This window comes from Gavia stellata, chromosome 13 (genome assembly GCF_030936135.1).
Source record: "Gavia stellata isolate bGavSte3 chromosome 13, bGavSte3.hap2, whole genome shotgun sequence".
Lineage (NCBI taxonomy): Eukaryota > Metazoa > Chordata > Aves > Gaviiformes > Gaviidae > Gavia > Gavia stellata.
Window position 1 is genome coordinate 24,969,804 of NC_082606.1, and position 26,474 is coordinate 24,996,277.

The following is a 26,474-nucleotide window of genomic DNA, read 5'->3' on the forward strand; positions in this document are numbered from 1 at the left end:
TTCAAGGATTTGAAGGGAATTCTGAGTAAGGGTGACTGGCACATTTACCGCTTCTAGTCTTCAGATACCTCATTATCCTCCAGGAGTTTTGAAAGGTAACTGTTAACACTCCTAAGACAACATTTTTTGGGAAGAAATCTAGACTCAACAGTTTTTAAAACATCTGGCTTAGAGAAGCACTCTTTAACCTGGTTCCGCCTTCTTTCAAGGCTGAAGTCTTGCCCTTTGTCATTGTTTAACTGAGCTAGCTCCTGTTCTCTGTTAATAACCTTTTTAGAGAAGAACAGTAAATGCTTCTGCCCTCTTGACAATCGCCACCCAGTAGTGTTCCCTCAGAACAGCAGACCGACAATTCTTACGGCTTTCCAACTAGCATGTCTATAGATCATTTTCTCGTTGCTCTTGATATCTCTGGCCTTCTTCATTTTTGTCCTTGTTTGCTTCTGCCATTCTTTTGTACTGATCCTTTAAGAAAGCTGATAAGTTCTGATTTCCTTGTTTCCTTTCCTCTGTTTTCTTGTAATACCTGAGTCAAATCACCTTCTCCTATTACATTTCTTATCCTTTCTTTGCATTAAGATAGTTTGCACTTGTGCCTTTAGTCAAGAAACTGCCATCTCTTTGTAAGTCTTTTTGAGTCGCAAGATCTTGCTTGCCAGTTATCTGTTTATTGATGTCTGCTCCTCAAAATCCATGTTTTGTTTTTCTCCTCTCTTATTTTCTTCCCAAAGATACATTATGCATGGCCAGTGTCTGCCTACTTGCATGTACTTTTCGTGTTGTTATAAACACCATAATTTTGTCTCCCCCCCCCCCCCTTAGTAGTTAACTGTATCTATTGTAGAAACACCTTCAGATGAAAGGACTTGGCTTCGGTAGGCATTTCAAATGCACTAATGAAGAGCATGTATTGTCTCGGAGAAGCTAGCAAAGAAGAGGTGCTGGCAGGACAGAAATGTAAAAGAAGATGATATGAGGAAGGATATAGTTGTTTAATGGTCTGTCAATGAGAAAAGGAGCTTATGCTTACACGCTAAAGGGGAAGACAGTAGCAAGCTTGGAAACCCACTAGTTAAGTCCAGCAAGGATCAGTAGTGGAGTACCATAAACTTGCATAAAAAAATGAGGGCTTATGCTACACTTGTGCTTAGAAGACAGCTTTACTTTCTATTTTGCTCCAGAAAAAGAGGAATTTCATGTTTTATTCCATTTTGAGAGTAAGCATAAAGAAAGACCATTTGAAATGCTTTCATTCTGATGGAAGCAGAATTCTGCTTGAAGGGAATTGAACAAACTGCAAGAGCCCATTCTAAAATTTCTGAGACGCTTGAGGATCATAGACTGCCAACTGTCCCACCATGATCCCAGTCACTTTTTCAGTTCCCTGGGATAAAACATTTTGTGAACATGAAATCTGGCTTCTCCAGATTGCTAGCAAAAGCCTATGAATTACTTCATCTTTCAAAAGGACATAGTAATCATAGGCCTCATGGTAGTCTTTGGCAATGGGGGAAATTTCAGACAATATTTGAAGTTGTATGTATTTTTGAAACTAGTATACCAGAAAAACTTTACAATAATACAACTTAATATGTGCTAAAGGAGCATCTTCTGGGAGCTGAACAACCAACCACTGAAGCGTCCTTCCTGTGTAGGAATTGTAAATATTTATAGCCTGTTTAGCGTTCTTAAAATGCATGTGCAAACTTGGATTTCACATTACACACAGAACTTGTTAATACAACCTCGTATTTACGGCGTTTCACTATGTATAACCTTTTGTCTGTAACTTTGCATAATAACAGTTTCTTCCACGCCAGGTATCATTTCTTCAGTCCTCTGTGGTTTTGGTTCTACAGCAGGTTTTTAAATAAAATACATAGAATTCTCATCTATAAAATACAGAGAGGTGCAGAAGTAAAAAAGAGAACTTGCAAAAGCGGATTTAAATTAGTCTGTTCAAACGAACTAGTTTTTAGGCCGGAAGGAGGATCCGGGGAACTACAGGCCTGTCAGCCTGACCTCAGTGCCTGGGAAGATTATGGAGCAGATCATCTTGAGTGCCATCACGTGGCATGTACAGGACAACCAGGGGATCAGGCCCAGTCAGCAAGGGTTTATGAAAGGCAGGTCCTGCCTGACTAACCTGATCTCCTTCTATGACAAGGTGATCTGCTTAGTGGATGAGGGAAAGGCTGTGGATATAGTCTACCTAGACTTTAGTAAAGCCCTTGACGCCGTTTTCCACAGCATTCTCCTGGAGAAACTGGCTGCTCATGGCTTGGACAGGCGCACTCTTCGCTGGGTGAAAATCTGGCTGGATGGCCGGGCCCAAAGGGTTGTGGTGAAGGGAGTTAAATCCGGTTGGCAGCCGGTCAGAAGTGGTGTTCCCCAGGGCTCGGTACTGGGACCAGTTCTGTTTAATATCTTTATCAACGATCTGGACGAGGGGATCGAGTGCTCCCTCAGCAAGTTTGCAGATGACACCAAGTTGGGGGGGAGTGTTGATCTGCTGGAGGGTAGGAAGGCTCTGCAGAGGGATCTGGACAGGCTGGATCGATGGGCCGAGGCCAATTGTATGAGGTTCAACAAGGCCAAGTGCCGGGTCCTGCACTTGGGTCACAACAACCCCATGCAACGCTACAGGCTTGGGGACGAGTGGCTGGAAAGGACCTGGGGGTGTTGGTCGACAGCCGACTGAGTATGAGCCAGCAGTGTGCCCAGGTGGCCAAGAAGGCCAACAGCATCCTGGCCTGTATCAGAAATGGTGTGGGCAGCGGGAGTAGGGAGGTGATTGTGCCCCTGTACTCGGCGCTGGTGAGGCCGCACCTCGAATGCTGTGTTCAGTTTTGGGCCCCTCACTCCAAGAAGGACACTGAGGTGCTGGAGTGTGTCCAGAGAAGGGCGACGGAGCTGGTGAGGGGTCTGGAGCCCAAGTCTGATGAGGAGCGGCTGAGGGAGCTGGGGTTGTTCAGTCTGGAGAAGAGGAGGCTGAGGGGAGACCTCATCGCCCTCTACAACTGCCTGAAAGGGGGTTACAGAGAGGTGGGTGTTGGTGTCTTCTGCCGAGTGACAAGTGATAGGACAAGAGGAAACAGCCTCAAGTTGCACCAGGGGAGGTTTAGACTGGGTGTTAGGAAAAACTTCTTTACTGAGGGAGTAGTGAAACATTGGAACAGGCTGCCCAGGGAGGTGGTAGAGTCACCCTCCCTGGAGGTATTCAAGGAGCGTGTGGATGTGGCATTGTGGGATGTGGCTTGATGGGCATGGTGCTGTGTGGTGTTGGGTGGGTTGGTTTTTGGTGTGTTGTGATTTGTTTTTTGTGGTGTTTTTTTGGGGTTTTTTTTTTTTTTAAGGTTGGACTTGATGATCTTACAGGTCTTTTCCAACCTTAGTGATTCTGTGATTCTGCCGTTTATTAATGTAAACACAGGGAAATTAATCAGATGTCACTTTCCTGTGATACCTAAAGGTTTACACACAGGGCTGCGGCTGTCCGGAGCAGCAGTATTCACTTACGTGCCGGGGCCGGAGCCAGGCGAGTTTGTACGTTTGATGGGAAGGGGGTCGGTAGGGTGCCGCGCCGCAACCCCTTGGCCCGCCTCCTGTGCCCGTCGGGAAGTCGCCGTAATCGCCCTCGAGCGAGCCCCGCCGGGGCGGAGGGCACGGGGCTGCTTTCTCTCTCCCCGTCTGCTACGCCCTCTCTGGGCGGCGGGGCCGCCGCCGGTCCCCGGCGCCCCCCTCGGGCCCCGGGCCTCTCCGCCCAGCGAAGACCCGCCGGGCGGCGCCCGGGCCGGCGTCTCCCTGGTAACGGCGACGGCGGCGCGGGGCGGGCGGGTCGCGCGCCGCCAATCGGCGCGCTGCAAGATGGCGGCCGCGGGAAGCGCGGCGCGGCGCGGTGTGGCGGGCGGGCGGCGTAGGGCGTAGGGCCGCGGCTGGGCTCCGTCGAGCCTTCCGCCTCCCGCGGCGCCCTGCATGGAGCGCGGCGGCAGCCAGCTGGACCCTGGCTTCTCGCAGCAGGATACGCCCCGCCTGATCGTGGAGGACTCGCAGCCCGAGAGCGCGGGCTCGGAGGAGGACGCGGAGCAGGCCTGCCTCGGCGTGCTGGCCCGCCGGCTGCCGGCCCGGCGGAGCCCGAGCCCCGTGCTGGTGAGCGCCTGGCGCGGGCGCGGCGCGGCGCGGCCCGGCCCGGTTCTGACGCGGCCCGTGCGTCTGTTTTGCAGGAGATCGTCTGCGGTCCTGCCGGCAGCCGGGCACCCGCGGGTGGCGGGGCGGCCCGGGAGCGGCCCGTAGGTAAGACCTGGCCGCGGGGCCGCGGGGTGCCCGGGGGCCGCAGCCGCGCTAACGGCGCTGTGCTTGCAGAGCCGATGGAGAGCCCTGCCCACCCGGATGCCGCCGGCCCGCGGGGCCGCGTCGCTGAGGAGGTGCCACCGCCCGGCGGGGAGAGCAGGTACGTGGGCTGGGCCCCGCGCCCGCCATCCCGCGGCGAGGCGCGCCGGCTCTCGCCGCCTGCTCCTGGGCCTCCCTCGCCCTGTAAAATCGCTGTGGCGCGCCGAGGCCAGGCCTAAAATACCAGCTCGGTGCTGGCTGCGGCCGCGCCCGCCCCAGCGTAGCGCCGCAGGCGCCGGAGCCCGGCCCGGCCCGCGCGGGGTGCGCGGTTCAGAGGGCTTGGGAGTGCCTGGTCAGGTGCTGCAGCTGCAAAGCAACCGCTCAGAACACAGTTGGGCTGTAACAAGGCAGCCTGCAGGAAACCCCAGAGCGATGTGAATAAGTCTTTCTGTTGCAGCGCCCTTGGAAAGGCTGGAGAAGGAGGTGAAGGTGATGCTGGGGACTGTCCTACGTCGCCATGTGTAGAAGGTAACTTCTCGGTTCCAGGTATCTTATTGGGGATGTGATTCTGATCAACCGTCTGTCTAGTCTTTCAGTTCAGCTGCCTCACTTGTCTCCCTAGGGGTAGTTGTGCCGGTAATAGCAGGTCAGAATTGGCGTCTTTTTCTGGAAGTTGATCAGTATGCTTTGGTGTTTGAAAAAAAACGGTGATGTCATATCATTGTTAACAAGGATCCATGGAGACAGGAAATGCCTTAGAAGGGGCATGGATGCATCATGACCATTAGGAGATGGAGCCTATTTATGGCAGGGTAAAGAACTCCTGGCAATGGTGGTTGTCATCAAAGGACTTTCAGGCACAGGCTGTGCATTATCAGGATTGTTTTCTCATCACGGAATCCAAATCTGCTGCAGTACCTAATGGCATTACATAAGACCTTGCTGATTAACACTGGTTTTTGAGTTAATAGCCGCTGTCCCTGTTCTGTTACCGTACTTTTAATTAGTACAACCGAGATCAGAGTCTGTTAGTTCATTCAGAGTTTCAGCAATAGCCTAAATACTTTTCTTGTTAGCGGGTGTATCTTTTGCCCTTGTAAAGTGATAGATGGCTCTTTGATTTATTTTTTTGGTGTATATATGTTAGTTATGGATGTTTGGTGTTAGATACAGGCATGTCACAGCTGCATTTTGGAGCTCTAGAGCTTTCACAGAGCCAGGACTTTGAGAGTGACTTCGAGCCCAATGAAGAAGGTGCTAGGCATCAGTTTCACCCTGGAGCTGCTGTTCCTTCTTCCAGACTTGTGAAGAACGATACTAAAGATGGTATGTGAAAATGATCTTAGATGTCATTTTGTTGCTCTGTCAATTCTCTCTGGTTTCTGTAAATTTTAGAAGTTATGTTTCTTTGACAGGAAATACAGAAATAATAGTTTTCAAAAATGAGTTCACAGCTCATTGGTAGTTGAAAAGAATTTTGCCTTCTCTTTCCTTTGGGCTAGTTCATTTGTTTTCTTCTAACTGTCCAAGTGCTGTCATTGATTCTTGCAGCTCTCTTTCCTAATTTGTTTCCAGACTATTCAGACAATCTGATACTGAATTCCCTTCCTGGTAAAAACCTCATCCTGTCCTTTGTTGTTGTTGTTGTTGTTATCATTGATAGTTGAAGATTAATTTTTTTTCATATAAAGCTTGCCTTGATATTTGTGTAATTTACAGAACTACACTTTCTTCTCTTTGTATATTAATCCAGGTGACCTGAGTAATAATTTTTTTTCCCCTCTCTCTTGCTAGAACTGCGTGGGGACAGCATGGAAACTGTCTCCAGCACAGAAGCATATACTGCTTTGGAAGGCCAGCCAGAGAAGTCTGAAAGGTAAAACAGTCCGTGTTCTTTGTAGGTCTCTTGCTGACATTCTGGAAGTTGATTTGTGTCTTTTTTACTAGATTTTTAGATGTAGGAGGGTTCAGGCTTCAAGGCAAAAGAGAAAAGTGAAGGGAAGGATGAATTACTGATGAGACCTTTTTGCAGCAGTGCTGACTAAGGAGTGCTTTCACCATTCCTAGCTGAGAAAAGAGGTGGTGTCAAACTCTTACACACAAAGATATCAATAGGTTTATTTTTAAAGGAGAGTGCACTGGATAATAAAATATACTAATAATTTTCTTGAAGTTAAATGACTGGAATATATTAAAAGTAATAATTCAGTTTAAGTTGCAGAAGTTATTTCAGAATAACTTAATCACTGCAGCACGGGCTGTGGCCCCACAGGAGAAATCTAAAGGCTAAGTGGTGGCTATTCAGGATGCTTTTGAGTATTTGCTATTGTAAGCTTTATAGTTTTAATTATTTTTAAATGTGAAACTTCAGTTTGTTGAAAATTCTCTATATATCTTTTATGCCAGATAGGATAATACTTAGCTCATCTTGTATTGTCATATTCTGCCACAAACTAGTATTAAAAAGGAGGTGAAACAAAATTCCTAGAATTCACATTGAATAGAAGTCATTAGAGCAATCTGCATTCCATTTAACCATCACTTAGATTGACACAAAACTTACAAAACAGTTCTGAAAATGTAACTTGTCAAGGATGAACAAGTTATTTTGTCAGGAGAGAGAGAGGTTGGTCTTCCTTTTTCTCTTTTTTTTTTTCTTTTTTTTTTTTTTCCCCTGTGGTATACACAAGTGAATGTCTTTCATCTGTGTTGATAAATTTTCTTTACAATGTTGCAGTATTACTTCGTACTTCAAATTTCTCAGGTCAGTGACTGTGTCTTGCTTTTCCAGAACTCTGCAGGAAGCAGAAGAGCATACCAGGAAAAAAATGCCTGTCTGTGACCCCTCTAAAACTGAGAAGTCCCTTGATTCTGGTCACGAGGAGTCAGATACCTTGTCAAGTCAGGAAGAGATGTTTCCTGAGAGTAATGCAACAGGTAACAGTAGACAAGCAGAGCCAAAATTTCCATCCCAGAGATCATCCTAGTCATCCCTACTTGATCTTTTTAGGCATGCAGTGTTCTAGGGTGCAGGGTGCTGTGAGTATTTTCACGTAATTTCTGCTAAAATTGAGAATGCTTTGGAAATGGAGGGCCACAACCTCTTTCACTAGACTATGGAGCAATGTCTAAATGTCACTTCTTGTTAGAACAGTTACACTGGCATGCTAAATACATTTAATTTCCTTTCTTTCTGTGCCCCTTGAAGAACAAAAATTAAAAAAAAACCTTTTACCCTCTTCTGAAAGTGGCAATGATAATGTTCACCGTTTGTAGTGACACACAATCTAAAGTGTGGATAAGTAGTGTAGGCAAATATTACAGACCTTCTTATGCCGGGTAACTTTGGCAAAGCATTCCACCTTACTCCTCTGAATTGGCCTTCCTGTTTGGGATAGGACAGGATTCTGCAATCAAAATCTTCATACCACAATTTTGGTCAGTCTTATTTGTCATCTAGCTTAGTGTTCTGTTCCTGTAAGAGAAGAGGTTACACGAAATAGGATCAGGAGAGAGGTCATCGCTATATGTCTTGCTAGGAGGATGTCTATGTCTGGGTTTGGTAGCCACAACTGAAAGGCTAATAAAGAAATAGAAAGGTTCTTAACAATCTTAATAGTGAAAGGCCTAGAAAATAAAGTTTTGAAAAGCAACTTTGTCACAGTTCATAAGGCATGAGCTAAATGAAGTCTCACTTTATGCTTTTTGTTTAGTTTTAATTTGTGCACAACTGTGTCTATACCAGTATGGTCTTGTGCATGAACCCTCTGTATATAGAAGGTTCAATAACAACCTCCTACTTACACTGAGTCAGTGGTCAATGCAAGGTGTCTTGTCTTGTTAAGAACCTTGCTTGTATTTGCATTCTAGCGCTGGATCAAATGTGCTGATATTGGAGCCATTGGGGATTTTTCTTTTAAAATTCCCAAGTAGGAAGACTTGTACAGTCTGGCCTGATAAAAATCTATTCTGCAGATACAAACTTATCTTTTTCATCTTAACTACGTTATGCTCACATTTCACACACTGAACTTGCATGTGCAGTCCTTCTCCAGCTCTGTGTGAAAATCAGCTTGTCCTTGCCTACCCGAGAAGTAACTGTGCGGTAGTGGAATATCATTCCTCAGAATTTTCTGATCAGTTTGGTTATTGGCCACATTTCTAATCTTACTTCCTTCTGTTCAAAACCGCCGCAGGGAGTGGCTGTCCGATAACCAGGGTGGAAGAGGGAAGTTCTCTGGCATGCACCCCTGCCCGCAGTCTGCAACTCCTGCAGCTTTCTGGACAGGGATCCCTGGTACAGGAGAGTCATTCCAAGTAAGCAAAAAATCCCCAAACTATTGCAATAGCTTAATTGCAATAGTGCATTTCCACCACTCTTTTCTTTATTCAAGGACTTGTGCTTGATTTTAAGCAATAAGTGTTTTAATTTTGCACTATGAGAGGAGCGTAAGCTGGACAAGAGTGCATAAGAGTGACAAGCGTAATAGTAAGCATAAGAGTGACAAGCTGGAGCTGCATTTGGGGAGAAGTTAATGCATTTTCTAGTGATGTATGGTCGTCTTTTCCATGTTCCCTTTTCTTGGTCTGCAGTGTCTCTTCAGGCCTAGTTATTCCTCCTTCTGTTGCCTTTGGATCCAATGCTCTTGTCCCCAGCAGTCCTACTGAACAGGAGCAAGCAAAAGGTAAAATCCTCTGCATGCTGCTCTGTGGTCGTGTTTCTGTGCTCTGTGGTTTAGTCTGAGCATGCAGCCTTTTCAAAACCTGCTAAAATTATATTTAAAGAGTAAAGCAGGATTGAGAATGCTGAAAGAGGTAGATGAAGGGAGAGCTGTATTTGTGATTCAGATGCTGACATGCTGTCAATATTTCCTGCATAGCTATTGTAATAAAATTAGTACCGTCAGCTAGCTCCCCTTCACTTGAAAGATGGGAAATGCTTCGTATGGGATACAGATTGTTGCTTGCAATCGTTCCCCTTTCTTAGGGACAAGCCTTTCTTGCTACAGGCAGGTATGTGTAGTAACTATGTACTGTTAGGGCAATAGAAAGGACGGAGGACTGCATCATAACATTTTACTTTAACTTGGATGACTTGCACAGTATTTTTAAAAGCTTTCCTATGTTATATGTGTGTATTCTAGAACGCCATGCCAAAAGAGGGATTGCTTTATATGATACCTTGGTTCTTAAACATTTTCTCTAAGCACCCATTCGCCATCAGGGATAAGATATCCATCCATGCAGACTTTTAGTACGATACAAAATGACCATTCCTTTCTGTGAGATTCCTGTTACAGAATGTGAAATACTTTTAGAATAGATATTATATTAGCTGGGGTCTGAATTTGGTTGCATTTTAATAAAGATAGCAAAAGGAAAAAACACCTCAGAGGAATGCTTTTTATAAATTTCACATACCTTTTTCTAACTGTAAAAGTTCTGGACCTGTAGCAAAATAGTTACATGAATTCTTAACAAAACACTTTCTCCCCCCCTTAAATTTAAGGATATGGATGTGTCTGTTGATTCCCCCCACCCCCCCCCCCCCCCCCCAAAAAAAAGAATTCACCTGGAGCGAAGATTTTAGATTCACCCATTAAAGTATGAGAAAGTTGCATACGTCACTGAAGACAAGTCTTTTAATAGAATGTTGGCAACTTTAGGTACAACGCAAGACTTATTTGCTAGTAATGTATTTTCTGCTCTTTCAAACCAGATGAACAGATGGATATATCTGCCCGTGCAGAAGGAAGAGAGCTGATGCAGAAGCAGAGAGGAGATACGCCAGTGGAGATGGCCATCCCATGTATCCCACCAGGACCTCTTGTCCTGCCACAGGCTTCAACTCCAGTGTCCCCGAGCGCCCCAAACTTCTTTCCTGGATCTTTACCTATACCATCACAACCAGAGTTCTCTCATGTAAGGGTTCATGTAGATGTCTCTTCTGAGTTTTTTATATGGCTATTGCAGAAGATGTGCGTTTGAGTCAGCCTCTGTGCTTCTGTGTTGAGCTTTCCTGCTAAGATGGTTCTCATGAGCTTCCCTGTTCCCACCAGTCACAGTTATATATTGATCATACTGTGTGGCAGTTTATTGTGCAGAGAAAATGCGGAACAGCTTAAGAGGGCATAGTGAGTTACCCAATGTAGCATTTGTTGTCTTTTAATCTATGCTAGAAACCTTTTTTGTGCCTTTTTTTATTTCTTTCTCTCTTTGAAAGGCTGCTGCTTTCTGATGCTGAACTGTGCATCCTGCATCTCAAACTGCGTCCTAAATTAGACTTCTATCAGGATAGACCTTAGCATCATTTGTCATGGAGAAAGTGAAGCTGTTTTGTAATAAAGCATTTGTATTCTCCTACAACGCTAGAATTAATTTACTGCATTTTTCAAGTTGCTTATCCTTATTATCTGTTGTTTCCCTTGTGCTTTTTGGTTCTGGAAGTTATTACTGTTCAAAGGGATTTAACAGACAGTGGCTTTATAGCTTAATATTACAAATTTCATCAGCTTAAGGCAGAAAATAAAAGTTGTACTAGAGACTTTAGTAGTCAAAGCAGGGCTTCTCTTTAGGTGAAAGTGGCTTTCATGCTAGTATAATAGACTCCTCCAGAGAATCGTTCCAGAACCCTTGGTTGGTTGACTAAAAATAGCTACTAATTTGCCATACTTGACCTGTACTTCATGATCTGGTAGTGTGAAAGGTGTACCAAGGATTGTGTCTGACTTTGCCACAGAGGTACTAAAAAGTAATGGGTGGTGATAATTTTTCTCAGCCAGAAGGGAGCAATTATGACTCATATAAATGGGGGGGAAAAAAGGTTGCTGTGTTTTGGTTTTTTTTTATCTGTAGTTTTGTGCTGAGCTTGCTCTGCTCCATAATCCAGTGTAATGTTCTAGGAATAACAAATAAACAGTCCTACTTGGGATGTGCTGATGCTTCATGTCTCACTTTTTTCATTTTAGGATATCTTTGTTCCAACTCAGAGCCCAGAGAAGAAGCATGAAGGAGAAGAAAAAGCTGCTGCTTTAACCCGTTTATGTTTACCAGGAGATCTCTCTGGACCCACAGATGCTTTGTCAAAGATGTCTACAAGTGACTCTTTGTCACAGCCTTCTGAGTCATGTAAGCTGATGCTTTCTGCAAGCGAATGTAGCCAGCCCACAAATACAGAAGTCAGTTCAGGCTCTCTGAACACGGGCCAAGACAGCGAAACCACACAGGTAGAGATGATTTCTGAATGCAAGTCCTCAGACTTGAGACTCTGTTCTGTGCAGAATGACAACATGAAACTGAGGCTGGATGCAGGTGATCAAGCCCTCTCTGAAAACTGTGAAAAAGCAAAAAAGGAGGATTTACAGACTGCAGGAAAGCCTGTGATGCAGTTAGTTAGTGCAGATGTAGCAGGAGATGGGTCATTAGTCCCTACAGCTCATCAGGAGATCGAGTGTATTTCTGGAAGTCAGGCTGCTGCAGGTCAGTCTGGTCTGCCAGAGATTTTGTTACATGCTCAGGGTAAAGAAGCACAGTCCGAGGATTATTCATTGGAAGAGACTTCTGAATCTGAGGCAGTTCCTGAGACTCAGTGTGAAGAACAAGAAGAAAAACTGCAAGTAGAAGAGAAGCAAATAAATGAAGATGGGTCCCTTGTTAATAGAATGCTTTCTCAGAGGTTTATTCTTGAAAGGGAAGTACAGTGTCCTGAAGATATGGAAGTGGAATTTGCTGATGGTTCTTGTAAAAATAGCAAAAATTTGTCTGATCAGGCCCAAGAATTAGAAAAGATTGGACCAGAAGGCCAGGGAAAAGAAACTTCAAAAGATTGTACTTTTAGCACTGGAGAGGCAAAGAGCATGGGTAAACTGTCCTTCGAGGCTGCTTCGGAAAACATGCCAAAGTTCAATAAATTTTTATCTAAGCCTTCTGTAGGGGAGTTGCTGGAACAGCACAACAATTTGTTTCCTAAGTCAAAGAGTGACGTTCCATCGGAAGTGGCGTTGTGTGCCAAAAAACATCCAGGTTGTTCAGAATTAGGACAGATAATGATAATAGGGAATCAGCCACCACTTCAAGAGAGAGGGGTTGACATGCTAGTGATTCAACAGGAGAATCAGGTGCCAAAGAATACGGAGGGTACTGTTATGACAAGGAATTTGGAGCAAGAAGAGCAGATGCAGCCAGAGGAGAAGGCAACTGCTAAATCCCCCAGTCCTTCAAGTGGTAAGTGAATTTAGGTTGGTAGTTCACAGGTGCGTATTTTGAATCATGTCAAGGACAGCTGTATACAATCCTCGGTGTTTTCAGGGAGCACTGATCTTGAATGCGTGTTGAACAGTGTCTCTTAAGAGCAGCGCTACAAGTTACTGTGTTACGTGAATAACGTGCCATTACTTTTTGTAGACAAGAATGATAAGGTACTTCTTGTTCCTAACGTTCTCTTGATGTTTTATGGCAGAAACCCAGAGCAACTTCGAAAACTCAGAATGTTGTGACTTTGGCAATGCTCAGGGATTTTTATAACTTTTTAAATATTTTTTTTCCCCAGAAGCAACACCAGTAGTGTCCTTGAAAGGAAATGAGTGTGTGGTAGTCTGTACTTTCCCTCTTGCAGGTCTCCTTACTTTTTTTGGTTTTTCTTTTTTCATTCTTGGAGGAGAATTTTCTTTGTGGGGACGTATGGAGCAGCTTTGAGCTAGAAACTAATACAGCAAATTTATCTTGAGATTATTTTAAAGTAGAATGGCTTTTCACTCACGTGTAAGCTGTGGCTCAGCAGGTATTGTCATGGTCCGTTGAAATCCCTTTAACATGCTGTTGTGTTACACAAGAAACGTGGGATGCTATACCTCAGTTTTGTGGAGCTTTTGCCTCTTAGTTGGCTTCATTTTAAAACAGAGTTCCGTACTCCTCAAATAAGAAAGTAATAGAAAACAAAGTTTTACTAGAGCTTTCTCTTGAATTGTACACATTTTTGAGATCTAAGTAATCTTTCATTAAACTGCAGGATCAGAGAGTGAGAGTTTTCCCCCTCTTATGATGACAGTAGGTGACTTCCAGTCTTCTGAAGTTGGTGATTATGAAAGTTGAGGGTCTGAAAACAGTAGTTATCAATAGTTGATGGTTGTCTCTACATCTCCTGAACAGACCGGTATGTTAGTAGAGGTTTATGTAACTCTTTTCACTGATTTGCTAGGTAGTTTATGCTCTGTGGATTATCTAAGTCCTTCAGTTAGAGTGCAATGGAAGATCAATAGAATTGTGCAGTACTATTAGAATTAAATGAGATGTCTAGCAGGGAAGATGTTTGTGAACCATCTGATAGATTCAGATTGACCAGTCCTTGATTTTGATTTGTGGAACCTATAAAGCTGTGGGCTAGGTAGAATTTCTCTTACCACTCAGAGGTCATGGTATTGTTCTGTAGCCCTATAGTCTGTTCTGCAGAGCTTTGTTCAAGTGATAATGTTTTCTAGTTTTTGCTTTTGAGAAATCAGTGTAAGATACACTGCTTCAAAAACATTTCCTAACACTCAGCTGCCTTTTTCCCTTTACGTACTCAGTTGATAACCGGTCTGAATCATTTTCTGTTCTCTGTCACTGAGGGACATCTGTCTTATTTTCTTTGCCAATTTGTGTTTGGGTTTTTTTGAGAGCTGTGCATTTCTTCAAAACTTCCCTCGTAAGTCTCATGAGTCCAGTATTTTTTGTTACTGTTTTCTGAACTACTTTTTTCATTTCTCCAGTTACGAACTGATCCTTGCTGCCATTTATGGCAGCTTTGGCTGTTTCTTCCTGAAAGCCTTTTGAGCTCGTTCTTATACGGTTCCCTCCCCTTTTCTTCAGTTCTTGTGACCTTGAACGGTGCTGACTTCTGGAACATGTGATCCTGTTTGGAAAGGTCAGAATGGCAGATTTCAAAAAGGAACAAGATGAAGAGCTTTCTTCTTTATGTCTGAACAGAAGTAGGTGAGATGACTTTGAAGTGTTAGATGGAGACTTGGATGAAAAGGGATTGAGTGTAATTCTTACGTGTGTTTTTAATATAAAATTTGCTGACAAGTTTGAGAAAGTTCCGTACTATTAAATGGTTATCTGGCTGGTGAGAAGAAACTCGAGATACTAAAAAGTAGGATGAAGGTAGTATCTTATGTTTAAGATAAGAATGACAGGTAAATATTGATACCGGCAGAAATTAGGTTACAGCGAGGTGTGGAAAAGAGATTGGAGTGCTTATGCAGGTCTTCAGTTTTGGAGAGACTTCCAGCAAAAGATAACAGCAGTTTTCAAGCTAGACTTTGCTGTAAGTATCTGTTGACCTATTTTTAAACAAAATAAAGCTCAAATTATTTTCAAGGAGTATGGATCCTTGCGGCCACAGCTTTTTAACATCACTGACATCTGAGAATGACTTCTGCAGTGGTTACTTTATTTTGAACTAAGTGTATGTTTAATCATGTAAAAACTCCCATGCTTTAGGGGTTCTGATATCTTCTTTGTTTAGATTTTAAAACTCCACTTTCCCAATAATGTAGTTGTAGAAATTAATCTGTACTGTTGAGCACTGCTTAATATACCAGCTATCATAGCAATGTAATTGATGTAACTTTTGCACCCATTCTTCTGAATGCGGTAGGACCAGTCAGATGTTTGTGAGCGTTTTTTGGTTTTGCATTCTTTAACATCCCATAACCAGTATCCATCACTTTCTTTCAGAATGTTATAGAAAACTGCTTCGTTGTTGAGTGTGAAAGTAGAGTATTTCAGTTGGCCAGAAATGCAGTGATTTTTTTTTTTTTTAATTTAGTGCATTCTCTGACAATAGAGCCTTAGGGAGCCGGTGCTAAGCAAGTAACATGCTGGAGGCAATTCGGTGGGTTGTTTTGTCAATCAAGACAGTAGTGTCATGAATTTCAGATTTAAGTTCTTAATTTCTGGTATTTAGATGTGTCTTAGCAACATATTATCCAAGGTTTGGAGGCTGCTTGTCTAATGATATTTAGAGAAAGCTTTGAATATTGTTTATAAGTGGTACAATTGAATCATGCTGTAATTTTTCAAATTAGGAAAAAAAAAGCTTCAGTGACACATTTTGGAGACTGCACACAAAATCTGAATCACCAGGGTTTGAGATACTCTGGACCAAGAAGACTGGCTTCTTTGTTAGTGTTAGATTATTCTGTTGCCATTTAATGGGGTTTGTTGTTGTTGTTGGGGTGGGGTTTTTTCAGTCTTTCCCATTCAGTGGTTTGCAACAGGTCATTGTGCCTTTGTGATAACTCTAAGCTAAAGGCTGAAAATCATGGTCCTTGTGAATTGAGATACTGCAACAGGCAGAATAACAGTTATACTGCAGCAGTCTAGCTTGGTATACAAGTTTCCCCAGTATTGAATAGCAGATGCATATGGATGAATATAAAGGCAAAAATGCAGTAGGGAGATACCTCTTCAGAAGTCTGTCTTTCATCATCGAAAAAAGTATGGTTTGGGAACATGCTGAATCTGAAGTGATGTCTTTGTTTTTTGGTATCTTGGATAGGTGTGGTTTTCTCCCTCACCATGGAATTTCTGTGTGTGGGGTTTGGTTTTTTTGAGCCTCTGTAAACTTTTAGACTTCAAAGCTTCCTGCAGTAGGAAGTTTGACAGGAACTCTGTCTTACCAGCTGTTAGTTGCATTTGATGCCCCCTAATTCTGAAAACTTCAAAATCTGGGAACTTGAATTTTATGTAGAAACTTGCACATGGCAAGAATGAAGGAACTTGATATTAGTATCTGACAATCTGTTTCCCTTCTATTAAGTCTACTGTGGAAGTGCAGAGGTTGCAGGAGCTCAAATGTTATTTAAGATGAAGTTGAATGATGAAATTTTAGATACAGTTTAACTGAAAGAAGAAAAAAAGCTTTATTATATAAAATGCTTTGAAGGGATCTGGTCAAAATACTGGTCAGGAAGTTCAAAGGTGTTCTGATCCCATTGTATTTTGTGATCTCAAATTAACTTTTCTGTGAACAAGTCCAGGGCATTTGGTATGCTGGGACTGCATGTTTCTTAAGACAATTTGGCATAGTCAGAGAACAGTACTGGTCTTTGAACTTAAGAACAGTATAGGTTTTATTAAATAAAATAACATGCTTTGCAGTACACTGCTGAAATGATGATAAAATAAAGATGAGTAGCTGTAGTTACATAGCAAGGTTGAATGTTATGTTCCACTTCAGTATGTCCTTTCACAGAGTTCACAATCCAAAACTTCCTTTTTAAGAGAGTGTGAACAAAATAGTGTTTAACTTGAGGCAACATTTCCCTTGTTATGTTGTACTTGAAATGTTTTTTCTTAGATAAATCTAAGTGCAACTTAAACACATCACACTTGGCTGGATTTACTTCTGAAAGAAAACAATAAGCCACTGTTTGGAGAAAATGAACACACAAATTAATGCTGGTGGTTGTGTTTTACACATTTGTATTACGCTAAAGGGCTGATTGGTGTTAGGAGAGAGTTCAGCCTTTTGAGATGTTCTGCCTGCTGTCTTCAGACTCATGAAGCATAGTGGAAAAGTATGTAGAGTGGTATTTGTTCTCTTACCGTCACTCAGTCCTTAAGGTGTGAAGAGCTTTAGAGCATCCCTCTTCTCTTAAAGCAGCTTTGTTCTCATAATAGTTACTTCCAACAGGAGTCTAATCCCTTATCAACAGATTATGAAGCGTACATCCATAAGCACAAAGTTTGGGTGAGGACTAGAAGGGTCTTGGAGAAGAGTCCAAGAAGCAGGAGGAGAAACTGGATGGTGAGGTTTGGGAGGTGTCTTTTTGTTTTTGAAGTTGCCTTGAATAAGATATTAACTGTTTAGTTACTCTACTAAAAAATGCTCAAAGGCTAGAACTTGATAGAATATAAGGATACGGGAAAGAAATTTACTCATTGAAGTCTGTTTCTAGGACTCTATGGAGTTTATAGAAGTTGTGGTTGTTCATGAAATCTTTTTTGTAGATTGTACAATTTTGTACATACAAAACCTTATTCAGAAAGTTATCTTTTTACTGGTAATACAAAATAAAGAAGAAGCAGATAAGCAGTACAGTTAACATAGTTATAATAAAGTTTAAACATACCAGGTTAAATAAAAAATTAGTATTTTTATTAAAGTAATGAAGAGTTGTGTTGTCAAACTCTTAAATCTTTTTAACATTCCCTCAGGCCTGGCTAGAATGTCGATTTTTAATCTGGAAGACTTCTCTTATTTCCTAATGGGGACCTTTTGATATATCACAGCTAGATATGAATTACCAGTGGAGAAAAATGTATGTAATCAAGCTTTTGTCCTGTCTATTAAATAGTTGTGCTAGTGAGTTAAGCACAGAGGTAAGAATGGGCTTTTTGAAAGAGAAAGCAAAAGTTTTTAAATAGAAGGCATTGGCGTTCTTTGGGGTGGTGGTTTTTAGGGGTTTTTTTCCCCTCCCTTCTGTATGCACAGAAAACACAGTGGCCATCCACTGCTACTAGCCTTCTCTGTAGATCTTCATGTGGCTGAGAGCCACAGTAGATGTGCCACATCCCTTGTAGAGGTGATGGGTGAGAGAGAAGAACTAGAGCAGAGGGAGCTGCACTTGAACTGCTTGAGAGCTGCAGGCTGGCCATCTATGTAGTAGTAGTGTGCGAGAATCATCACAGTGTGTAGAAAAGGCGGTGGGACTTAACCTTTTCATTTAGAAGAGAAGAGGATGATAGCTCTGCTTCACTTAGTTTCATGCAGAGTTGGGAGATTCCTTTGTCTCCTTCCATTATGAGGGTGCAGTTTTGCGCTATGCTGGTAGTTGCCATCTGCGCTGTGCTAGAAACAGCCAGCTCTCCCTGTGAAAGTGTGACCCAAGCAAATGAAATTTTTTATACCTTAGTGTTAGCAAACTTGAGAGGGACAAAGTGGGCCAAAGAAAGACTCAGTCTTTTGATGCTGAAAGATAAAAGGAAATGTTATAGGACGATGGTTGTAAAGACGTAAGAAGAGTTTGTAGAGAGAATTAACCTTTTTGATTGTCACAACAGTTGATGCAGTTATGTGAAAGCAATTAAGCTTTCAGGCATACATGTTTTTTCAGGTCTTGTGAGTGTGAAAGCTTGTTTGTTTTCTCTAATGATATCTGTTGGTTTAGGAACTAGATTATCTCTTATTAAAATGCAGGCTGATCATTTCATAAAGCCTTTTGATCATTTGTTATTAGCCTGCCAAGTGTGGATTTGTAGGCTAGAAGGGATTGTGGTAGCTAAATAGATCAAAATTCAGTGGAGTTTCTAAAGACTTTAGTTTTTAAATAAAACACCTTTTAAATGGAGATTTGTCATGATATGACAGGCATTCATAAGCTGTTTGTGAGGAATGGTAGTTGGCCTTTCGATATGTGCTACACCCACAAATGTGAGTACTGTTGCACGATGAAATACCTTCCCGCTGCAAAAATAAACTGAAGTCCTTAGGTTGATCTCAAGGATGTTGAGATTCAGCAATTGCTGAACCGTATGGCTTTCGTGGATATTAGGAAAAATTTCTTTACTGAGAGAGTGGTGAAACACTGGAATAAGCTGCCCAGGGAAGTGGTGGAGTCACCATCACTGGAGGTGTTCAAGGAACATGTGGACGAGGCATTGTGGGACATGGTTTAATGGGCATGGTGGTGTTGGTTGATGGTTGGACTTGATCTTACAGGTCTTTTCCAACCTTAGTGATTCTGTGATTCTGTATCTTTAAAACTTGTGACAGCAGGGCAGGTGATGGTTTTCAAAGTTTTCAAACGAACAGTAGATAGCTTTTCACTGCTTGGGTTTTTTTCTGTGAGGGATTATGTCTTGGTCGTGTATTTATGGCTTCATTTGCCACAGTGTAGGTTTGTAAATCTCATGTCAGCATCTTGTATAACTGAAGAATGATGCACTGCATCTGGCTATAACTAAAAGTTGTATCTGAATATCTAGTGCTAGCTCTTGAATTTAAGGAACTTGAATTTGTGTTATCATGACCTTAACTAATAATTTTCCAATATTGTTTAGTTTAGTTTTGTGGGGTTTTTTTTATATACATGCTTCTTAAAATTCAGGAGTTACGTAAATTGTGACTTGCATTATTTGAGTACTATCTTGAATGAAATCCAAAGAACAAATACAGTTTTAGGAAAAGGGAAAAGGAAAGATAGTGACAAAGATAATGAAAACCTATTTTGACTGCAGTGTGGGGAGGAAAGGGTTATTCTGTTAGTTTTGTTAAATACTTCTGTGCAATTTGGAAAGAAAGCAACCTGCAAATTACTGATATATGATGTTGAAGGTTTGCAAATAAATGGCATGGGGTGAGGCAAAAGGAGGGAGCATTTTAGTAGATTTTTAATGTATTTTATCTGTTAATCCTGCAAGATCTGCACATGGTAAATCCACCAAGGTGTGGTTTCCTTGATGGGATAGGCAACCTCAGCCAGTAGACCCTGCAGACCCTTTATGCTGGAGACTGCACAAGAAGGGGCAGCAGTACTGGAGAGGGTAGGAGGATGGGGCCAGCTCTTCTGGTGGCAGCCAGCAGCTGGTTATGAAACTGCAGTATCTCTTATTTCTCTTAAAGCTTACTTTCCAGGCAAGTTTCTGCTGTCATTGTCTAACCCTTAATTGACTGCTACTAATTGTTTGGGCTCATAGGTGGCTATCTGAAGTGTATCTGCTGACCCTTTATCCCAGGCTGTTTGATGATAAAGCATCATTCTGTGTCAGTTTCAGGCTATTAATTCAGACAACACATAGCTCTGCCAATTCACTTCTGTCCTAACCTTCATTTCTGTTTCAGGCCTCATCTCCCTTTTCTATGGAAAATCCTGAGCATTTCTGAAGCAAAGCTGCGTTCTGTAAAAGTCCTATTCGTGTCAGGATATTTAGTCTCACTTTTATCTAGCACCTGGGGACAGCTGCATCAAGTTGACCACAGCCCAGATTTTCACCAAGAGAAATTTTCCACACAAAATGTGAGAAAGATCAGTTAGAGCAGCTGTCCTGAAACCAGTAACTGTTCGGGGCGGGGGGGGGGGGGGGCTTCTACAGGACAGCACCAGGGTTATGCTTTTCCCCATTTCTACAGCATGGTGAACCTGTGCTTTTGGTATTCGGACCAAAGTAGTCACCTGAAATCACTAATCGTGGTGCTCTCTGTCTTTTAGGAACCCCGTTTCATTTTACTTTGCCAAAGGAGGGTGATGTCATTCAGCCCTTGACCAGCATAACGCCACCTCTTATTGGCCAGCTTAAAATGGGACCCAGAAGACACAGCACACCAATTGGTGAGTTTGACCTGAATGGCTCTGTTCTGTGGTGAAAGCCTGTTGGGAAGCTTTTGATTCTTGATGCAGGATCTGATGGGATAACTCAAACCTACCTTGGCAAAAAACGTTGCTGTTCTATGGGGAGGGCGCAACCCTTCTCCACACTTTCCTTGTTATGTTCTCTTCTCGGTCTCTAGTGAAGGTGTTTGCTTCCTGAGCATGGGGCGGTATGGAACATGTCTTCCTTGCACTCATTGCGTTCCTGCATAGAACTCCATTAAAGAATACAAAAGACCCGGAGTAGTGAAAGAGCTTAGACTAAAAGAAGTTTGTTCCCGGTATTCATCATCTTTTAGCAGGACTTTCTCTGCTAGGTTCACAAACCAACACCCTGCATTTGCTGGGTGAAAGGAAGTGTGTATTTCTGCTTGGGTAATAGTAAAGTATTCTGTCACAAGCTAAGGATGATACCTGTGCTACAGAATTTTCATGCTTCAGAACTCTAGATGGGAATTTCCAGTACTGCACTATTGCTAATAATGCGTGCAGTGATGCATCTTCAAAACAGAACTGGGACCTGAACCCCAGCAGTGTGAATGACAGTAGCTACTCTTTGTTTTACTTTCTTTTGTTCTCCTATTTTCAGTGGATGATAGTTGCCCAGACAGCACTATAGCAACTAGTGATGTTACAGCAGAGGGCACGATGGGGACCAACAATGTTACCGTGGAAAGTGCAGTGGTATCTGCAGATGTGTCAGAAGTGTGCGAGAAGGGAGATTCTCATGTGGTTCCTGAGGCTGATGCAAAACTCTCTCTCCGAATGAACCTTGTTACCCCTGTGAATGATGGGAGTGAGGAGTCCCTGCCATTCAGCTTGGAAAGTAAGAGGATGAAACCTCGAAACATACAGGTCCTACTAGATCTCAGCCCTAACTCAGAACCAATTTGTGGCATTCCCCGAGACAGTCTCTGAGCCTCTGAAATTTTTCTCATTTTTCTTTTCGGGCAGTGTCACTTAAATTTGTTTCTCTGTTTCTGCAATGCTCTAAGTAAGGATGGAGTGAGAGGAGAGGCCTCTGTTGTGAGGAAAGGTATTTCCAGCAGACTAAAAATTGAGATGTATAGTGGCAACATCACAGGACAAGAACTGGAGTTTGATTATATTGGGAGGAAAAAGATCTTAAAAGTATAATCTGGATATTTTAATCAGAACAGTGACATTCAGTCTAATAGTCTAAAACTTGTAAAAACTCAGGTTTGTGATGAGAAGTTGGGTGGTAGGCCTGGGCACCCTTTGTCCAGTGTTACTCAGCCTCTCTCTTCGCTGAGTGGGGGGGGCTGCGAAGGGACAGGAGAGTCTGTTCAGGTGACAGTGAAATCATCCTTCCCTTCCTTCTTGTTTCAGAGCCTACAGCCAGTGACAGGAAAGATGGATCCTCTGCTGCTGCCGGAGCTACTGCCAGGTAACTGGGCTTGTTGCTGCACAGAGTTAATACAAAGGTCTGGGTAGATCCTTTTTCTGCTCGTTACCAGCAGCAGGGAAAAAAATAAATTGAAATGAGACACAGAAGCAGGGACCGCTTTTAACAGTAGTCATGACATTAACTCTTTAGCTCTCACAGCAGGTTTTAAGTACATAGGCAAGGTAGATGCCCCACCTGCTCTTTCACTACAGGCTTTGTATTTCCTACTAATGTCGGCATTTTGCCTCCTTCTGATTGTAGTCAAAGCAGAAATTCATGTCTTGTGCAGTCCAGAATGCCCTATCCACATCTTAAATTTCAAATACACGGTTTTCTGCTTTCTTTCCTTATTGTGCAATTTTCTGCATATAATCTCTAAGAAGTTCTGAAAGAGAATTCTCTTTTTGATGTGAAGCTGATAGAAACATAACCAGCTCACTGATACACTGAAATCATAGTTTAACATGTTGACCAAAGCATAAGTTACTCCCTTGGTCTTTTGATTTGTATGTATCTATCTTATCTCATATTTAATGCCTAGCATTGCTTGATTTTAGCTTTTGGGGAGTATGGTTTGTAAGTACTAATAAGAATCTGAGTCAGATGATAGTGACTTGTAGTCATCTGAGTGAAGTATAGTGGTTTGAAGCAGTGAGAAAACTTTGAAATAAACTCAGTATTTCTTGTCACAGGATTGCATGCTGGATGGTAATTATGCCTCAGCGCTGAGGATGAGTGGCAGTCATTCCTCACTGGTTGAGGATGGGTTGCCTTTGGAGGTATAGGTTGAACTTGATCTCTCAGGGTCTGCTTTATGACTTTATTCACAATATTTTTGAAAATCCTGAGAAGTAAGCCGTAAGTGGTCTGCGTCCCCTGGTGGGTACCAGAGGTAGTAGACGGTGAAACTCCTGATGGCACTACAGTTTTCCACAGTACGTTTTCTGGATTTGTTACATTGCTCTTGGCTGTTAGGGTGTCTGCAGAAATGACAAAAATACTTACGCAATTGCAGCTTGTTTCTTGACCTTTGAGACTGACCACCTCACTCATTCTGTGGCTGTATAGGTCAACAAGCTATATATTCAACCAGTTGTTGCTTTCCCAAGGGGCTAGAGAACTCTTGTTTTGCTGTATAAGGGATTTCTCACTCCCTGATGCTTGTTTGTTTGTTTGTTTGTTTTAAATCTGCGCTGCTAGCTCCCAGAAAGCATCATCTGTGTTTAGTCGTGTCTGTGAAGTTCGTCGAGAGGATGAGGCCAGAGGTCATGGTCTTTCCACTTCTCCATTTAGGTAACTCCTCACAGTCTTTGCCTGCCAGTCCTGGTTGGATTTATATGCACATGTGCATTTTCTACATCAAAGAAATTGCACTAAGTCATTGTCTTTGGGTGACTTAGAAGGTTGGGGACAATGGGGTAAGTATAGTAAGTACTGTATGTTTGTATCTCACATGGGTTTTGACTGAGTGGCGATGTGACTCCAGCTGGCTAATATACTTCGGTAAAATCTGGGGGTTGAGAGAACTGAGATCATACTTACAGCTGTTTAAATACCTTTTCTTTCTCCTGTTCCAAGATCTTCTGATCTATTGTGTTTGTTATTGTTTCTACTGTTATCTCCCTTCCAAGTCCATCAATTTTTGCTGTCTCTGGTTGCTTTGAAAAGGATTGTACTGCTGCATATCTTAGGGTGATAAAGGTGCTGGCTGGAGGACCAGGTGTAGAAATCTACTTCTTCAGTGTTTTTCATTCTGTCTTTGGAAGGGGCAGTGAGGTCTTGGTCCATGAAGAAGGAGTAACCTCTATTTCAAGAGCATTTAACAGTTATACTAAAGACCATAATGAATAGGGGGTTCCAATGCTGGGCGATGTACAGACACAACAGAAGACAGTCACTCCTCAAAGTCCTCAACTACAGGAGGGAAGCCAGATGTATACTTCTAGTAAGGCTCAGTGTACAGTCCCATATAGTTCCTGATAACACTTTTTGACAGGGCAGACAAATTCTAATGAAAACATGAGACAGCATTTGTGTTCATGCTCCTGCCTCTTCTCGCTAGGTGCGATTACCAGTCTCAAGCCAATGAAGTGCTGAAGCAGCCTGTAGCAACGTCAGGATGGCCTGACTTCCAGAAGCATGTTGCATAGTTGGTGCCTGATGTGTGGAGTATAGATTGCTTTATTAGTGTTTGGAAAAGCATCTAGTTCTCTACAGGTGTCAGCCATTCTTGCTACCATGTGAATCACTTCAGAGATGTTGAAAGGTTATTTTATAATTTGAGACTCACTGAGTTCTGTGAAATCGTAAGAAGCAATTGAATGACTGCCAGAGGTTTTTTTTATAGTGCTTTCATTTGAGTTGCAGCATATTGGTTGTCATGCTTTTTTTAATCAATAATTTTGATCTGTGTCTATAACTGGTTTGCAGGGGGAATCTGTTCAGTTTTCCTGTCACACAAGATGATGCTGAATTACATAAAAATCCCAGTGATTGGCAGTACCACCAACACAAGGCAGATGACAGTGACGGACAGGTCCTAATTCCTGAGAGGATGCAGCAGGACTGCCATCAACAACCTTCTGGTGCAGAGGATGGGGAGTCTGTGGAGACTGGTATTGTAAGCACTCAGATAGAAGAAGGGAGAAGAATGCAGAAGAAACCAAGTAAGGCTGTTAAAATTGATGAAAGCCGAGAGAGGTGGGCAAACACCAAGAATAAAGGGATTCAAACTACAGCAGACTGTCTTTTTACCCCAACAACTGTTACAACAGCAACACAAACGTCAAAAGAAATCTGTAGGCAGGTGGAAGTGGGAACCAGTATGTCTGGGCAAAGACCTGGGCGACAAGATGCGAATGTCCAAACTGAGGAGAGTGGGAAAAAGCTTGTGAATGCCTCTGGAGAGGACATGGACTCTCTGCACAGTCAGGTGGGATGAAGGCTGCCTGTATTTAATTTTACTGCTTTAGAACAGTAAAGTATCCCTTGAGCCAGTAAATTCACTAACAGTAGGTTCTCTGTCAAAAAAAGCCAAAAGACCACTTTAAAATGTTAATGTCGCAAGCTTTCCTGTATCAGCTGTACACAACTGCTAAGGTAGCAATACTCAGTGGGCAGCATAAGTTTGGGAGGTAAATGCCTCCATATTTATTTTCTGGAAAAATATGACAAGTTTTGTTTGCTTGGTTGGTTGGTTTTGGGGTTTTTTTTGTGTGTCCAGATGTAGTTAACACTGTAAAAAAAACTTCACTTTTTGTTGGATGGCAATGGGAGTTGCATGAAATTTTGAATGAAGGGTTTGACGCCTTCTGTTTTGCACCAGCCAGCTTCTGACAGCTTGTTCTGCCACTCCATCCAATGTAAATGGATAAACATACGAGGGGAGAGGCCCTCCAGAGAAACCTTCTAACAAGATGAATAACTTAGGGTCTCTTGTGTTGTTGCATCTAATTTGTAACAAGATGCTGAAAGGTTCCGTACCCCAATACTTGAACATGGTATGAAGAAACTGTACTGCAGAGGTAGCTTTACCCAGAAATTATTTGTTTTTCATTGTGGTCTGTTTTGTTTCTAATTTGTCCTGTTTATTACAGGGAGAGGAGGAGTTTAACCTTCTTCACCCACCCAAAGGCCGAGTTCAGCATCGCCACACGCGAACTATTCGAGAAGTGCGCACTGTTGTTAGGCGTGTTATAACGGATGTTTACTACATAAATGGTGCAGAGGTGGAACGAAAGGTAGTTGAAGTAAGTTCCTGTTTTCAGGCCTTAATGTAACGATATGTTGGCTGAAAGATAAAGTTAATTAAGATGAGAATATGTTGTGGCTGCAGAAAACTAGTTGAGTGAACAAGTCTGCGTGCTGTGATGACGAACTTTTCTTCGTGAGCAGACGTGTAGACCATTTAGTGCGTGGCAAAAACTGTGTATTTGTTGCTGGTGTATTTCATGCCCCTTACTGTATTCTGAAGACACACTGACTTTTTTTTCTTCCCAAAGAACTGAACAAAAGAGTTTACTATGTGCGTCCAACTGTTTTAAAATTCTTGGGGTTTTGTTAGAATAGAGAGATTTCAGAATGGGCAGAAATTCTGTTAGTAAGCAAAAATTACTTCTGCCTGTAAAATTGAACTATGTAAGGTAGTTTAGCCTGTTTTGCAGTGCAGCTCAGTGTCATTTTTAGCTGCACTCTTTTGAGTCCTGTGGACCAAATTCTATAAGAGGTCTACAAAAAGCAACCTAAAAACAAAAATTAAACAAGCCTTTTGTTAGTACACTTGTGTTGGTGTATGTCCATTCATTGATTGGAAAATCTTTAGGGAATATCTCAAAAGATAGCTGGCAAATGCTGATTTGATGTGCACAGTAATCATATCAGCCTGC

The 26,474-nt window shown here is 42.4% G+C and overlaps 1 protein-coding gene across 3 annotated transcripts in view; it reads left to right on the forward strand.

Annotated features, from left to right (window-relative positions):
- The first annotated feature begins 3,975 nt into the window (after positions 1 to 3,975).
- TP53BP1 (tumor protein p53 binding protein 1) overlaps positions 3,976 to 26,474 on the forward strand; it is a 30,352-nt gene continuing 7,853 nt past the window's right edge. For 2 of the 3 annotated variants that reach the window (XR_009484269.1, XM_059824187.1), the window contains exons 1-14: positions 4,835 to 4,857; positions 5,497 to 5,655; positions 6,124 to 6,205; positions 7,121 to 7,266; positions 8,526 to 8,646; positions 8,923 to 9,014; positions 10,049 to 10,251; positions 11,298 to 12,552; positions 20,523 to 20,642; positions 21,271 to 21,507; positions 22,032 to 22,089; positions 23,290 to 23,382; positions 24,520 to 25,021; positions 25,686 to 25,838. Coding sequence is in view for 2 of the 3 variants with exons in the window: in XM_059824187.1 (XP_059680170.1) it covers positions 5,505 to 5,655; positions 6,124 to 6,205; positions 7,121 to 7,266; positions 8,526 to 8,646; positions 8,923 to 9,014; positions 10,049 to 10,251; positions 11,298 to 12,552; positions 20,523 to 20,642; positions 21,271 to 21,507; positions 22,032 to 22,089; positions 23,290 to 23,382; positions 24,520 to 25,021; positions 25,686 to 25,838 (3,213 nt within the window). In the remaining variant the exon portion in view is untranslated. Of the gene's footprint in view, positions 4,150 to 4,223; positions 4,294 to 4,362; positions 4,451 to 4,786; positions 4,858 to 5,496; positions 5,656 to 6,123; positions 6,206 to 7,120; positions 7,276 to 8,519; positions 8,647 to 8,922; positions 9,015 to 10,048; positions 10,252 to 11,297; positions 12,553 to 20,522; positions 20,643 to 21,270; positions 21,508 to 22,031; positions 22,090 to 23,289; positions 23,383 to 24,519; positions 25,022 to 25,685; positions 25,839 to 26,474 lie in introns of those variants that run through there. The other variant, XM_059824186.1, reaches the window with a different exon arrangement.